Raw genomic sequence first — 16,283 nt, 5'->3', positions numbered from 1 at the left:
CAATAATTGAATTTTTATCATAAAATTCACGCAAGATTCTAACTGCATTATATTTATCGGTGATACAATTTTAGCGTAAAATTGTTATAAATTGTTTAAATTTTTCACTTACGCCATGAACATTTTGGCATAGTTGAAAATACACATTTTCAACGCAATGTTCTAGTTTGAACAGGAAGAGTACGGTTGACGGTTTCATGTACAAGCTGGTGCCGCACGACGTCAATTTTACAATATCTGCGTCGCGTATTTTTAACGAGTTCCAAATCTCGAAACGCTAGCGATGATGGTGCCGGCGACTGCACGAGTCGCTGAATACCTGCACGTTTTTCGATGAATGTCACCCACATTGCATGAGGCAGAATTATCCGATTGCTTCGGTTATCGCCAATAAGTATATCCACAGAGGACATAGGTCCAGCGTTGATTCCAACATCCAAAAATTTATATGCGGTCGATGTCAAAGCAAATCTCTTTCCCAAAATACGAGGCATGTAGCGGGGTTTATCAAAACTGAAAAAATACAATTATGTATATAAAAGTTTTTTTGCACAAGTATATACGAAAATTAGCGGTATTTACTCATTGTGCTGTTTCTCGCACGTGACTCGATCACACGCTGAACAATATCGTGTGCAATGTTGAACATGATTGTGCATGCATGAATATGCCCGATATCAAGTATTTGTATAATGCTGTATGAAACCAATGAATATAATTGAGTATGTTGTTAAATATGGGTTTAGAAGTGGATCTTCGATCTTAACGGACAAATAATCCATTTTACAAATGTTATTGTACACCCGAGACACCCCTGCACGAAGCATCTTTTCTTTCACGTTTGATATTACGTTTGTAACGTGGGTTGTATTTTCTATATTGACATTTCTTTTCAAAGTCAATTACGTAAAGCATGCCACAGATCAAAAGTTCGCATTGCGCGTCCCCTAGTTTGTAAATAGTCTCCAGATCATTGCTTGTCCTCGAATCATATTTCCACCAACCATTTCGACCTTCGTAAAACCATTGGTACTCTTCCTCGGGATGTTCCGACTCCTTCTGAGGCTCCTCCACTTCCACCAGCTGAGGTCTCTCGAGAAAATCCGGTGGGATCTCTTGACGACACATCGGACACCGCTTGCTCTGATTAGCGACACCCTTTACGCACAGATAGCAGTATATATGGCTGCAGGGTAATCGTGCTGGATGGATACAAGGCTGCAGGCATACTGCGCATTCTGGCACAACAGTGGGACCTTTTTTTTCCTCGGAATCCTTATCCTTAATTTTAATGCCGCCGCCAGATTTCTCCAGCACGTCGAGCTTTGCTTGCGCCATGGCAGAACGAGTCGCGCGACCGCCGACAGGGTCAGAGTCTCATCCGACGAAGCCCGATACAGCTCTCATGCATGAACGACATAGTGCAAGTGCACCACCCGTTGAATAATAAAAAAATAGTACGCACTCTTTTATATGTAAATTTAGTGCAACGATTTCCTCACGCGACACAATTCTTTCAATGACTTCTTTACGATCATCTTCTTCATCGCTGAAGTAATCACTGTCGTCCGTTAACGCGCGATCCATATCAGAATTATTGTCATCTCGCTATACTTTTTTCCAATCGATGTACCGACGCGTAGACTTTCAAATCACAGACTGTGATTTTGACTCGCTTCATTCTTTCTTATATACTTTAATACAACCTAGCTTCCGAAGAGCGGATTTAGCTCGCGGCTGGTCAGGGTTCGGAGTAGGCGCGGAGGAAGACACAAGACTCGGTTAAAATATAACAAAACAAAATAAGGTTTATTCAATTATGCGTGAATACATAGAGATGCTCGCGGGAGCGGTGGATATATACACAATATCGCGGTCGCTGCTACGATAGCGGCGGCATACAGTGATCGCGGAGTCGATGCATAGGTGTGGAAGGTCGCGGATGCGGTTTTTTTAACGGCGGTAATATACAGATATCGCGGAGTCGCTGGGTACGTACAATAAATCGCGGACGCGGTTACAAGGGCGGTGACGTAAAGATATCGCGGAGTTTACGGGCGTCGGTTAAGTGATGATATACGGAGATCGCGGAATTTCGCGGATCGGCGGGCGCGCGGACTCGCTGAAGTGCGGTGTACGATTTCGGCGCGGGTGACGCGGGGTCGCGGCTTGGATAGCGGAGGCAGTGAGCGCGTAAGGCGTTTGGATCGCGATGGGACGCGATGTCCGAGCGGCTAAGACCCTTAGCGGAGATAGAGAAGTACTCTCTATCTCCTGGCGCACCTATTCGTGTAGGCGGGAGGCGGCACCGGGTGGCCAAGACCCTTGGCGAGTAAGAGAAGAACTCTCTTACCCTGGTTCACTCCGGTGTCACAGGTGTTCGTATGGAAGTTCGAGTCAACCGCCTAGATGCTTCACTCGGCAGAGGCAGAGAACACTCTCTACCTCCTGGTTGTTCGACTGTGGGATTTCGGGATTCGTGAGTAACGGAGAATCGGTCGGATTGGTTTGCTAGCTCACGGTGGAATCTAAAACTGAGCAACATTGCTCGGTTTATATACGCCCGCGACGGCGTGTTGGCGTGGCGGGGGTATACGCGACGGCAATCGCGCGCGCCGGGATGGAGCGGTGGAGCGTTCGGGAAGTATGGCGTCCCGACGCCGCGATTACGTTCGGCGACTCTCGGCCGTTTTCGGCATCGCTCGGCGCTCCGAGTCGGTTGCCGCGCTAAGTCCGTTTGCGGACTGATACGCGCGATGGCTAGTTTAAAAAAAGGCACATCGTGCCTTGTCTCGCCCAGCGGGTGTTTGGCCGGGCGGCATCCGGCTGATGTTCACCGGGAATGATGCGTTTCGGGGCGCATCGTTACATCACCCCCCCTCCTTTTAAGGCGCGAATTTGGCGCTTTAGGTCCGGGTCTTTGGCTTGGCCGGTAATTTCCGGATCTTTCGGACGGTCCCTTCATGGTTGAATTGTACGTGCCACTTGTAGCCCCTCTCCGTGGTTTTCCACTCCCGGGTGTTGTGGACGGCTCCATGGGGCACCAGAATGACGTAGCCTGGCTCCACCAGTACCGGGATTTTTGGGGTTGCTCGCGGGCCTACGGGCCGGAGTGCCTGCGTCTCTGCGGCTGGTGGTGCGGCAAGCGGTGCGGCCAGCGGAGCGGCCGGTAGTGCGGCCGGTGGTTCCGCCGGTGGTATGGCCGGTGGTGCAATCGGCGGTGGCATCGGCTGGGCGGCGGTCGTCTTGCGCGCCAGGTACGTTGCTGCGGTGATGCTGCGGGCCGGCCTCGGTGGTGGCGGGGTCGTCAGCCACTCCATTTTCCGCCTATGCTGGTGGTCCGATCTCTGGACCATGCATCCGACCGTCGGCACGTTTTTGCGTGACGGTGGAGCTGCGGGCCTCGAGGCCTCGGCGGCGGCGACAGCGGAGGCGGCGGATCCCGTGGTGAACAGCTTCGTCCAGGTCGCGCCGAAATCCGGGCAGACCGGGTCGTAAAAGGCGGGCTCGGCGAGGAGTTCCTCGATTTCCTCGAGGATGCTTTTCTCGGTCGTGGTTGTCTCCATCTCGGGAAATTTGACTCGAGTGTCTTTTGACTTCGAGGCTCGTTTATATAGCCGGTCTTTTGTTTATTGTTTAGCGGGTGTCCGGGAGGGGATATAGGGCCATGTTTTAATATTCGTTGTTGTCCTCGGTGTCGTTGTCGGGGTCGATGGTGTTTTTGGTGTCGGTTTTGCTGTTGCTTCGCTGTCTGTTTCGGCATTTTCTTCCCCGGTCTCGTCGCCTGGAAGGGCGGGGGTTTCCGGCGCGGCTTTCAAGTCTTGCACGTGGATATGTCGGATTCACTTGCCGCTCTTATCGCGTAGGTCCACAATTACGGGGGATACTATACGTCGCACCTCGAGGGGGCCTCTGAATTTCGGCGCGAGTTTTGCGTTGAATGCTGCGGCTTTATTGGAGAGTGGGTACTCGCGCTTCCATACCCAGTCTCCAATTTTTGGTGTCCACGCTCGTCGTCGTAGATTATAATACTTATTCTGTTGTCGCTGGAACGCGTGTGCGAGATGTATTCTCGCGAGTTCGAAGGCCTCCTCGAGATGTCGGCGCGTTTTGTCGGGCGGCGGTGCGGCGGTTTTTGGTGCGGCGTTTCGATTGAGAGGGGATACCGGCTCGCGATCGTAGACAAGATATGCAGAGGTGTTAGTCCAGTCAAATTAGACATTTGAGCTCGGAAGTGAAGCGGTATCAATGAAACCTTTTTAGGGTTGTTGGGGGGATGTAGAAGAGCTTATTTCTGAGTTGTCGGGCTAATCGGACCGATGGGTTTTTAAGGGCGGGAGGGGGAATGAAAAATTTTGTTTTTTTGCAATAACTCGGCGAATTTTGACCGTACATGATTTACTAACCTCTCATTTTGTAGCTCTTTTAAAGCCCTACAATTCATTTCCTGAAGACCCTAACTTAAAATCAATATTTGTCGAGTTCTAGCGAGTCCCAAGCGCACTCGACTCGACACGCGCCGTCGCATGGCCGATCGTCATCGCGGCGCACAGTGGGGCCAAATCCCAAAAAGCTGGCCAAAACCTAAAAAATGAAAATTTAATTCGGGGAATTTTGACTGGTGGGATGGGTAGAAGGATGTTTGGTGCATCCAATTGTAAAAGGAAAAGACCCTATCCTCATACCTGCGTCTGTGAGCTCAGTTCAAAGTTAGCCTTCGTTCAGAGCGCACGCATCGCGTAACAAAGGAAAGAAAATTACGGTATATTATATATCGGATAGCTTGAAAGTGAAGTGTTCGATTTTAATTCTACGACATGGAAATAACTCCTGCAGGTATGTAGAAAATGTTTTTACACTAATATAACCTATAAATTTAATTTTTATCGTGTTAAAACAAGGCATAATTCTGCCTTACAAAGACAATATAATTTTATAAACTTCTATTTTCAACTGGATGGAAAGTTATATATTTCGCTATATTCCGCGAAGATCCAAATTTAGGGCTTTAGTTCACTTTATTATCTTGCAAAATTCACAAAAATTAGCTGCCGAGAGCTGCCTATCATGCTGTTTTTTCGCTTATTATCGCTACGTTGCTCATTTGCGACTTGTCAATCGTTTCGCTTCAGGACAATGACTCGGCTTGAAAATGCTTATGTTCTTTTGTTCTTTCAGTAATTCTATCCCTAATAATAACAAATCATACAATATACATATCCCGGATCGATGTTTACGTCGATTAGTGTTTTCGATAAATCGCGCTCTATTATCCAAAACGTTTAAATCTATATATTTACAGTTACTTCATTTTTATTTTATTTTGGTTTATTTTAATGTTCTAAGTTTTCATATTCATATCAGTTTTTTAAATTTTGTATGCTTTTATTACAGGATCTAGTGATCAACAATTTTTACAATATACTCGAAAGGAAGTTTTTATAATCGTCAGAAATCATTTAAAAGACGAATTAAATATTATAATAGAACACCTGGAAAAATTTTTTTTCGAAAAAAGTGGACGTTCCGTACAGGTACGTGAAGATATGAGAGCGTCCTATTCCACATTATTCTATAAAATGAGAACCATGTGGCAAAAGGTCAATAGGACAGAGGGGATCTTTTTCAAAAACTACTAGAAATGGCTTAGTGAACCCGTATTCTTTCCACTACCTGCTATTTTTCAAAAGACACCGACCAAGAAAAGCGGTCGCCCTTCCTCGGAATTTGTGTTTTGCAGTGAAAGATCAAAACAAAGGAAGACCGAAGGAATTCGTACAACATCGACCTCAAGCGAATTAGCATCAGAAAACTGCCACAGAAAAAACTAAAAAGTTTATCACGGGAAGCTGTAGAACTATTACTCTCACCTACTGTTGCAACCAAAACCGAATCTGGAACTACGTTTGACACCGATTCGGAAGTTGATTCTGAATCTGGGGTGGATTCCTACTCTGACAGTGATTCCGATTAATTATCCTTAGTAATATTTTTTGTCAAATAAATATATTTTATTTTTTAATGTATTAATTTAAACTAAATATAATTGTGTCTTTCTTACAGTGACTGTTGCAACCGAAACGGAATACGACTCTACGATTGACACGATTTGGATCTACGATTCAGAAATTGATTCTGACGTAGATTTGATTCCGATTCTGACGCGGACTTAATTCTGATTCTGACGTGGATTCCGATTAATTATCTCCAGTAATGTTTATAAATCATGTTTTATCTTTTGATCACTATCGTTCTAACATTATTTTATATACATATATATATATATATATATATATTGCTTAGTTGTGCTAGTATCGAGACTATAATTTTTTCTTTATTAAAAAAATTTACATATCTTTCACACATGCGTTCACCATATTAAATGCCATTTTGCTTACAGTAATTTTGGCTTGAGATTTGTAATCAGCGACCTCAAAAACCCCTGTATACTAATTTTCATTAAAGTCTGATATCTTTTTCACATGTGTGATCGCCATATTGGATCCGCCATTTTGTTCACAATAATTTTAACTTTGGATGTGTAATCAGCGACCTTGAAAACACTTGTATACTAATTTTTATTAAAGTCTGATATCTTTTTTACATGTATGACCGCCATATTGGATCCGCCATTTTGTTCACAATAATTTTAACTTTGGATTTGTAATCAGCAACCTCGACAACCATAGTATACCAATTTTTGCTCGATTCTAAGTTCATTTGAGGTTTTGGCCAGCTTTTCGGGATTTGGCCCCACTGTGCGGCGGCGCGCCGCCGCGCCGCCGGCGACGATCGGCCACGCGTTAAAAGCGCGACTTCCAGAGGCTTCCCTGGGCTCAATTTTTAACGAATCTGAACGACTAACCCCTCGTTTTGTAGGTCTTTTTAAGCCCTACAACTTTGTCAGTGGCGGCACATTTCTATCTATTAATGGAAACGAGATAAACGCAAAAAACCGCGACAAAATGCATTTTTTCCCACTTTCACCGGCTAGAACTCGACAAATATTGATTTTAAGTTAGGGTCTTCAAGAAATGAATTGTAGGGCTTTAAAAGAGCTACAAAATGAAAGGTTAGTAAATCATGTACGGTCAAAATTCGCCGAGTTATTGCGAAAAAAAACGAAATTTTTCATTCCCCCTTCCCCCCTTAAAAACCCATCGGTCCGATTAACCCGACAACTCAGAAATAAGCTCTTCTACATCTCCCCAACAACCCTAAAAAGGTTTCATTGATACCGCTTCACTTCCGAGCAAAAGCCTTTTTTTTTGTCTAATTTGACTGGACTATGTATCCGGTTGCTTCGTGCCGCGCCGTATTGTACGCGAATTGCAACTCCGGTATTCGCTCGTCCCAATTTCGATGATTTTTGTCTACATATTGGGATACCATCGTTTTTATTACGCGGTTCGTTCGTTCTACCGGGTTGCAATGTGGCGCGTGCACGGGCGTATATGCATGCCGCACGTGGTGTGCGGCTAGCATTTTTTCGAGTTTCGCGGACCGGAGCTGCGTCCCATTATCTGACAGGATTACCTCGGGGCATCCGTGCCGGTACAGTATCGCTTCGGCAATGTTTGTCGTGACGGCAGGCGCGGTGGCGCGACGTAAGGGACGCATCTCCAGCCATTTTGAGAAACGGTCCCGCATGGTCAGGAGCCATGTATGCCCTCCCTTTGAGCGCGGCAGCGGCCCTATTAAGTCTAACGTGACTTGTTGCCAGGGGCCGGACGACAGACGTGGCGTGTAACGTACCGGCTGGTCGTGTTTGCGCGACTTTATGTTTTAAGCATTTTGGGCAGTTTCGGACGTACTGCGCTATTTCCCGAAACATGCCGGGCCAATAGTAGTACTGCGCGATCCGAGCGATTGTTTTCGCGATCCCGAGATGTCCAGCCGTAGGGGCGTCGTGATTCTGGTATAGGATTTCGGGGCGGCGGTCTTTGGCTACGCACTCTTTCCATTGCTTGTCGGCGGGTGTTTCTTTGAAGTCAAGATTGTGGAGTACGTGACGGAATAGTTTTCCCTCCTTTATTTCGTAGTCTGGATATTCGCGTGGGGCGTGTTGTACGGCGCGCAACGTGCGGCGATACCAGGGGTAGCGGGGCGGGGCGGTAACGGCGGCTGTCGTGGGCTGGCGAGATAGCGCGTCTGCCACCCGGTTAAGGGCTCCCTTCCTGTAGCGGATCTCTAGGTCGTATTGCTGGAGCTCGAATGCCCACCGGCCCAGTCTCCCGGTGGGTGCGTCGATTTTCTGCAACCACCGGAGCGACTGGTGGTCCGTGAGAACGGTGAATGAGTACCCCTCGAGATAGTCTCGCATGCGGCGGACCCCATATTCCCCATATTATGGCTAGGCATTCGAGCTCGGTCGCGCTGTAATTTCGTTCGGCCTGATTGAGAGTTCGGCTTGCGTATGCGATGACTTGTTCGCCCTCCGGGAAATTTTGTGTGAGCACGGCTCCTACTCCGGTTGTGCTGGCGTCGGTTTGCAGGATAAAACGACGCGTAAAATCCGGGCAGGCGAGAACCGGCGCGGTGGTCAGGGTCGTTTTTAATTGTTCGAATGCGTTTTCTTCCTCGGGGTCCCATGCCCACCGGGCGTGTTTGCGGGTTAACGCGGTGAGGGGCGCGGCGACGGTCGCGAAGTCTTGTATAAATCGCCGGTACAGGAGACGTCGGCTAGGAATTGCCGTATTTGCTTTACGGTTTGTGGCCGTGGCCACTGAGCGACGGCTTTGACTTTCTCGGGGTCGGTGCGTATCCCTTCTCGGTCGACGATGTGTCCTAGGTATTGTAGGCGGTCTACGCAGAATCGGCACTTGGCCGGATTGAGTTTTAAGTTCGCGTTGCAAAGCCGTCGGAAGACTTCCCGTAGGATTCGAAGATGTTTTTCGAATGTCTCGCTAATTATTATGATGTCGTCGAGGTATACGAACACATGGGGTTCTAATTTGGGTCCGAGCACGGAGTCTAGAAGCCGTTGGAACGTGGCGGGGGCGGAGTGCAGGCCAAACGGCATTACTTTGAAATGGAAGAGCCCCTTCTCCCGGGCACCGTAAACGCGGTGATGGGTCGACTGGACGGTGTGAGCGGTACTTGCCAGTAGCCGCTTTTTAGGTCGAGCGTGGTAAGGTATTTCGCGCCGCGTAATTTATCGAGGGTGGCGGTAATCTGAGGTAGCGGGTAGGCGTCGGGCTCGATTGCGTCGTTGACCCTCCGGAAATCTATACAAAATCGGTAGCTGCCGTCCTTCTTTCGGACCACGACTACGGGCGAGCTCCAGGCGCTGTGGGAGCGTTCTATTACCCCGTCTCGCTCCATTTTCTCGACTTTGTTGTCGATAACGGCCTGCATGGCCGGGTTGCGAAGCCGGTATCTTTGTTTGATCGGACTGGCGGTCGGCTTCAGGCGGATGTTGTGCACCGCTCGGTCGGTGGGCCCGCGGAGGGTTTCGAAAAACGGTCGCCCCGCGGCGCCGGAAAACGCGGTCGCCCTGCGGCGCTGGAAAACGCGGCGCCCGAAAAACGCGGTTCTCCTCTGCCCCTCTCTTTGTAACGCCCGAAAAACGCGGTTCCCCCCCTTCTCCTCCCCCCGCAGCGCTTGAAAAACGCGGTTCTTCCCTCTCCCTCCCCGCGGTTCCCCCCGCCCGCGGTCTTCCCTCGCTCGCGGTTTCCCCCGCCCCTTACCCCCCCTCGCTTTCGGTATGTGGTCCGGAACCGGCCTAGCTTACCTACTGTAGACACGCCCCATACTGTGGCGATGGTTAACCCCACTCCTTGTGGAGGGGGCTTAAGGTTGTAGATCCATTGAATTGCATGCAGCAAGAAGGAGACGAATGAATGGGTGAGAGGGATTGTTTAAAAGTGGAAAATGTTTCTGGGTTAACGAGGAGAGGAATTCTCTATATATTTTATTACATAGAGGCTTTATTAGAATATAACTCGCAATCAAAAATAACGTGGTTTATATCCTGTACGGGGTTGCCACAAGGGCAAGATCCGGAGTCAATTATATTTTTTCTGGCTAGGCTGTAATTTAGATTATAGTGCCCACTGCGCAGTCTATTGATTAGAATTATTTCTTTCCGCTTAAAGGGTTTTTTATAAAACCACGGGCAATTATTATCTATGTGGAAGTGGTTATAGTAAAAATTGCCTTTAGACAAGTTAAGATTGAGTATAAGTATTTTTTAATCTGTTTACGGAGGGTTTCCCTAAAAGTAGAATAAAAGTCGCTATGGGGGATTCTAAAGTCGGGAACATAACCGTTTCTTGAAGCCATTTTAGCAGTCCTATCAGCAATCTCATTGCCTGTAAAAGCTCATCTACACGACAAGGCATAACAGCGCGGCGCAAGTGCGCGGCAACAAACTCAAGCGTAGGCGCAAGATGTCTGCGCCATGCTCGTCTACACAGGAACACGCAACGCAGGTGTTGAAACAAGCGCAAGACGCGTAAAAACGTTTAAACGTGCAGTCGTGATACAACCAGGTGAATAATTGCTGTGACTTTTTTTAATCTGCTAGCAGTGCTATTGTGTAAACATAAATATTTATACATATATATATATTTTTTTCTAAATTTGCTTATATTTGAAAAATTAAAATAACAATTTTTATGTTTAATTTATTATTAGAGATTATTAACGAGTAAACAAATGGTTATTTATAAGTATAGTAAGATTAATATTTAGTAGTAAGTAGATTAATAGTATAGTAATATTTATAAGTATAGTAAGATTAATTAGTAAGATGAAGCGAATAACGGGGAAAACCGCGAGACTGCGCCGCACGTTCAAAACTCTGCCTCATATTTCAGTAGAAAATGTTAATAAAGGAAATAAAAAAATAATTAAAATTTCTCAAATTACAATTATAATTGTGTTTTTATTTATTTTGAATTATTATATTAGAACATATTATACCTTTAGAACATATATAACATTTTACCTTTAATATTATAACACATTATATAACATTATAACATTTTACACTTCTTGATATATGGAAACTTAAAACTGAATCTTCAATTAATATAAACGAGCATACTTTGGTGTTTATCACAGCTGATAAAATTAAAAAACCAGTTTCTCTTTTGTTAAACAAATTAAAATAAAGCCTCAAATAACATAAAAGTAAACATTTTGGTACTGATAAAATATTACTATAGAACAACTAACCAAAAAAATCAAACTTACACATACATTTTAATCTTAACTTAGCAATTTCAAATTAAATTTAGTATTTGGCTATCACAGCTGCATTGAACCAACGCTCATACATTTAAGTATCTCAACACGAGTTTCATTCATAATCCCCTGAATGTTTATTAGTGTAGTTTTTCACAACTGCCACCATGTCCATGACACATGACAGCCGTTCTTCCTCAGATACTCTATTAAGTGCAACGGCTACAAAACCTAACATTGCTTCTATATCTGATGACATATTAGGGCCACCAGAATGGGGTGCTGGCTGTACTGGCTGTGATGGTCCAAACCTTTCAAGGGCTGCACCCAGAGATGCAGCCAGAAATGAAACATCTTTTGATGACTGAGAAAGTACGTCATTTGTTTTCTCACAATCCCGCTTCTTCTTCTTCACAGGATCTTTTGGAGGCACTGTTTTGGCCGGCTGAATAGAGGTCGCCATGGTTTTCAGACTTGTTACTGAGGCGGTATCTTCTGATGCTTTCTGAATTGCACATTCATTTCCTTCTGTTTCATTGGATATGTTGGTTCCACTTGTATTAGTGATGTCTGAGTCGAAACCTATGCAATAATAAATAACCTTTAATAAAATATCATTATGTTAAATAAAAAATATTGCTTCATTACTTTCTTCCTCATTATAACCTTCCATGTTTTCAACGTTCACACTGTTCACACTACATAAAGGTAAAGCCGGCGATAATACTTCTTCTTCAGACATAAAAGTTTCTTCACGGATAGCATCGGCCATCAAAGCAGCACAACGAACGATGTGACTTGCAGACAGATCCACGTATACTTCTCTCTGTTCCGAATATTATTTTGAATTAGATGCTATTTACATTGTAACAAATATATATATATATATATATATATATATATATGTATGAATATACTTACAGTGATAGCACGAGGACTTTCGCATAAACTCCAGTAAAGACCGTGCAACAGGCACGACGAACGATCCACGATGTATTCACATACTTGTAGCAACTGATGAGGATAACCTCTGGAAGGCAGCACAACGAACGATGTGACTTGCAGACAGATCCACGTGTATACTTCTCTCTGTTCCGAATATTATTTTGAATTAGATGCTATTTACATTGTAACAAATATATATATATATATATATATATATATATATATATATATGTAAAATACTTACAGTGATAGCACGAGGACTTTCGCATAAACTCTAGCAAAGACCGTGCAACAAGCACGACAAACGATCCACGATATATCACGTGTCAGTACTTGTAGCAACTGATGATGAGGGTAATTTAACCTTCAAAACAGTCGGCGTAACGTGGACGCAAGCGTTGGAAATAAAAATAATTTATTTCTCCTGCGCCGTTGCGCCGCGCCGCTATGATCAGGTACAAACTTCTTGCGCCTGCGCCTGCGCCCTTACGCCGTCTTACGCCGTCTTACGCTTTGTCGTGTAGACGAGCCTTAATGCCTCTATGGGCCGGAATCCATTAATTGAAGGTTAATGCCTCTAGCTCTGAGATCTGGAAAATTTTCTCCTTAATCCAAGGGATGATGTAGTTCCGTTGATTCGCCGTGTTAGAGCGGACATTTTCCAGGACGCTCTTAGAATCTGAGAAGATCACCGTTTTATCAAAATTTTGCTGTAAAATAATGATGAGCGCTGTTGTGTGAGCTTCACATGTGCGCGCGTCCCCATAGGTAGCGCGCATTACCTAGCTGCGCAGTCCGATGCGCAGACGTCTTGATGCGGGCGACACGCGTGTCGCCAGGGAGCATTATGCAAGCAACCGTGCCACGTATTACACGTACAATATATAGTGTTCTAAAGGGAGACGCAGTGTACATTCATTACTCGCCTTTCCTTACCATTTATTGGATTCACACCAGTACATGTTCGGCTTGCCTCTGAAGGGCGGCACATACACAACAATTGGTGACGAGGACGGTCAAATTCAGCGATTGAAAAGTGTCTCAAGATTGCATCATTTTCCAGTACCGCGACCATTACGCGCGGCCATTTTGGGAGACACACGTGGCACGAACGCAAATTCACGTACGTTCAAGAAGTAAAGAACGTAGTGAAAACTTCCGCGAAAGATAAGTACAATGGCACATGCACCGAATACGTTTACAATCGAGCTTTTCGATCCTACGGTAGGACAGTTTTCGAAGTGGCAAATGCGTTTGGAAGGCGCATTCAATTTCTGGGACAATTACATACATTGCACAAAGTTGATGACGCGAGTAATTTAGAATTACAAAAGTTATTGAAAGAATTTTCTAATTTAACAAATCCGGCCATTGCAAAAATTACGAATCCCTGTTAAAAATGACCGATTAAATCCGATTGGTTCCGTATTAAATTTGGTGAAATTAAATCGGAATGAATGCGTTTTCAATCCGGTTAATCGGATGCCCGATTGGAAGTTGTTTAGGATTAAGGTAAAATCAGGTGGCAGGGCGCTGTCGCGAAAGTAATCGCCCCTGGCGCAAGCACAAACAACCCTCGGGCTTGACTCGACTTTATCCGAGATCACCCGAATATCGCGCTGACCGTTTCGACAGCGCGATTGCAAAACGCGCAGGCGTATTCCTAAATATGTATACCGCGCAACGCGTTACATCGCGGATCAATGTGATTCGCCCTTCGTGAGGCCCATACCCCCGCCGAGGGTCTCTTATCGGGACGAAGGATAATCGATATCGATCCGCGCTCTCTTCTGTTCTCTGCCGCGAAAAGAGACACATCGAGCCGGGCGTTCGCGACATTGTGCCTATCGGGAGTGGTCTCGACCGCCAGTACGTGAAGTCCGTAATCAAGTTTCATCGCGAGCCGCATCCGTGAGATCGCCGCGTGAAACATCTCGAATCGCTCTTTCACTCGTGCCGCGAAGAGTGAGCCGTTTTCCGACTGCGAGGAGTTCGGTATTGAGGGACGCGAGAAGCCCGGTGCGAGGGGTAATTTCGAGCGTAAACGTGTCGTCGCGAGCGGCATTAGTCGTCGCGCACTATCTCTCGTCATACGAGATTGACGAGATTTGTCGCCCGCAATCGAGTGGGCAACGCGCACAAAAGGATCACGTGATCACCGCGTGCGGTACCGTGATCCTCATCTAGAAGAACGTACAGACGGCGAACGAGACCGTCACCCGCAGTCAGCCCGGGTATAGTGATTGCAACAAGTGTTGTGATAACCGAGCGTAAGTGCAAGCGAGCACTTCTCAATAACTCAGCGCAGGGAGTTCGATCCCGATATCGACCCCTCTCTCGCGGCCATTTTGTCGTGCCGCGCCGTTTGTGAACACGGACCATCAGCGTGAATGTAAAGCGTATAGTGATTGTGTAAAACGCGAACTCACTATCGCGTACCCGAGACAAAAAGAAAGCCTGAGCATCTCGCACCTCGTGACCGCGGTCGCTCGTCTGCTTCGCGCCAAGATATCCGTTGACCGCGAGCAAGATCTCCGAACGCGAGGGCGGTCATCTACCGCTCTTCAAGATTTCCGTTTCGCGAGCCACGCGGACAGAAGGAGCGACTCAAGATTTCCGTCCCGCCATCCCGCGAATGCTCCGGGTGCTCGGGTGCGTGAGTGCGATCAGTACTCTTATGTGCAATAAAGTGTGTTTGTCAGAATAACCCGGCGAGCGTTTTTTGAACCCTCTTTCCGCTACCTCCTTGGTTCTTGCCCCGCGCCCTGGACAGGGTGGTCCCGGCCTACTTCGTGTCCCGAGGGTACCTCGGTCGCGCACGAAACGGAAGTGAATTGGTTCTAATAACAAATCAATCGGAATCGTTTTTAATTCGGCATTTCCGGATTAATCTGAATCCGTCGTTATCAGTTTCAATCGTATTAATGCACATCCATTTTAATTGGGTGAATAAAGTAAGCACATGAATCGTGTTGAATCCGCATCAATCGTAAAATTTTAATACAACACCAAAATCGGATTTAATGCGATATTTCCGGATTCATCTGAATCCGACTGAATCGGTTTCAATTGTATTAATCTTAATTCATTTTAATCGGGTAAATAAAATGACCACATGAATTGTATTGAATCCGCATCAATCGTGAAATTTTAATACAACACCGAAATCGGATTTAATACGATATTTCCGGATTCATCTAAATTCTAATACTCAATCGGTTTCAATCGTATCTGCGCTTAATTCATTTAAATTGGGTAGTGAAAGTAGCTATGTGAATTGGATTAAATCCGCTTTAATCATTAAAATTGTATATAACACATCATTTTTACGTAATAGAGTTCTTACTACAGGATTTCCTTTTGTAAAGTCATGAATTCCATATTTGCAAAACTGTAAAATGCCTTTATTTAACCCTTCGAGAACACACAGGGTTAATTTGACTCTTTTTTTCTTTTTTTTTGCCAAAAAAATTTTAACCAAAAATATTAAACAAAAAAATTAAATTTTTTTGTAAAAAACTTTTTTTTTTTTTTAAAGAACACTGTTAATCTGACTCTACACACATTTTAATCGTCCACCATTTTAAATTGACAAGTGCGATCAGCTTTAAAAAATTCCCAGATGTACTTGAAAAATTGTTAAATTAATTGATATAAATAAAAAGTGCCCTTAGAATTATTTACATATTTTAAAAAATTAAAAAAAAAACAAAATTTTTTTTTATTTTTTTAAAATATGTAAATAATTCCAATGGCACTTTTTATTTATATCAATTAATTTAACAATTTTTCAAGTACATCTGGGAATTTTTTAAAGCTGATTGCACTCGTCAATTTAAAATGGTGGACGATCAAAGTGTGTGTAGAGTCAGATTCTCCGTAAATGAAAAAAAAGGTGTGTTTTCGAAGGGTTAAATAAATACTGCACATTGTAATAAATTTGTAGTACAAAGAATGGAATTATAATAAAGTAGTAAATAATCCTGTTTATATATCCGGAATTCACGGATTTTATCAGTTTGAATCGGTCTCAGTCAATCCGTTTAAATCATTATAATTTCGTGATTTTGGAGTTCACGAAATCATAACAATTTAGACTGATTCAAACCGATAGAAAACGAGTGAAATTACATCTTTGAGTACGAATC

The 16,283-nt window shown here is 44.7% G+C and overlaps 2 protein-coding genes across 2 annotated transcripts; both read right to left on the bottom strand.

Moving 5' to 3' along the window:
* Positions 1-792: 792 nt before the first annotated feature.
* LOC143898882 (E3 ubiquitin-protein ligase rnf146-like) lies at positions 793-1,338 on the bottom strand. The gene has a single exon (XM_077408666.1). It carries the CDS (start codon positions 1,336-1,338, stop codon positions 793-795), a length of 546 nt encoding a protein of 181 aa, XP_077264792.1.
* A 9,967-nt stretch (positions 1,339-11,305) lies between these two features.
* LOC143898883 (uncharacterized) lies at positions 11,306-12,037 on the bottom strand. Its single transcript, XM_077408667.1, has 2 exons — positions 11,857-12,037; positions 11,306-11,772 (listed from the first exon to the last, which is right to left on the bottom strand). The coding sequence occupies exons 1-2, from the start codon at positions 11,960-11,962 to the stop codon at positions 11,306-11,308; spliced, it is 573 nt and encodes a 190-aa protein (XP_077264793.1). The 5' UTR covers positions 11,963-12,037.
* Positions 12,038-16,283: the final 4,246 nt, after the last annotated feature.

This window comes from Temnothorax americanus, unplaced genomic scaffold (genome assembly GCF_048541705.1).
Source record: "Temnothorax americanus isolate GAGA-0224 unplaced genomic scaffold, ASM4854170v1 Scaffold240, whole genome shotgun sequence".
Taxonomy (NCBI): domain Eukaryota; kingdom Metazoa; phylum Arthropoda; class Insecta; order Hymenoptera; family Formicidae; genus Temnothorax; species Temnothorax americanus.
Note: the sequence above shows the minus strand (reverse complement) of the source record. Positions and strands in the feature narration are given on the sequence as shown.

What these genes read in the sequence shown, in the direction of transcription:
- LOC143898882 (XM_077408666.1), bottom strand. Translation starts at nt 1,338, where the DNA reads ATGGCGCAAGCAAAGCTCGACGTGCTGGAGAAATCTGGCGGCGGCATT.
- LOC143898883 (XM_077408667.1), bottom strand. Translation starts at nt 11,962, where the DNA reads ATGGCCGATGCTATCCGTGAAGAAACTTTTATGTCTGAAGAAGAAGTA. An exon ending in GAACGTTGAAAACATGGAAG is followed by an intron (nt 11,773 to 11,856) that starts GTTATAATGAGG and finishes ATTATTGCATAG; the next exon opens with GTTTCGACTCAGACATCACT.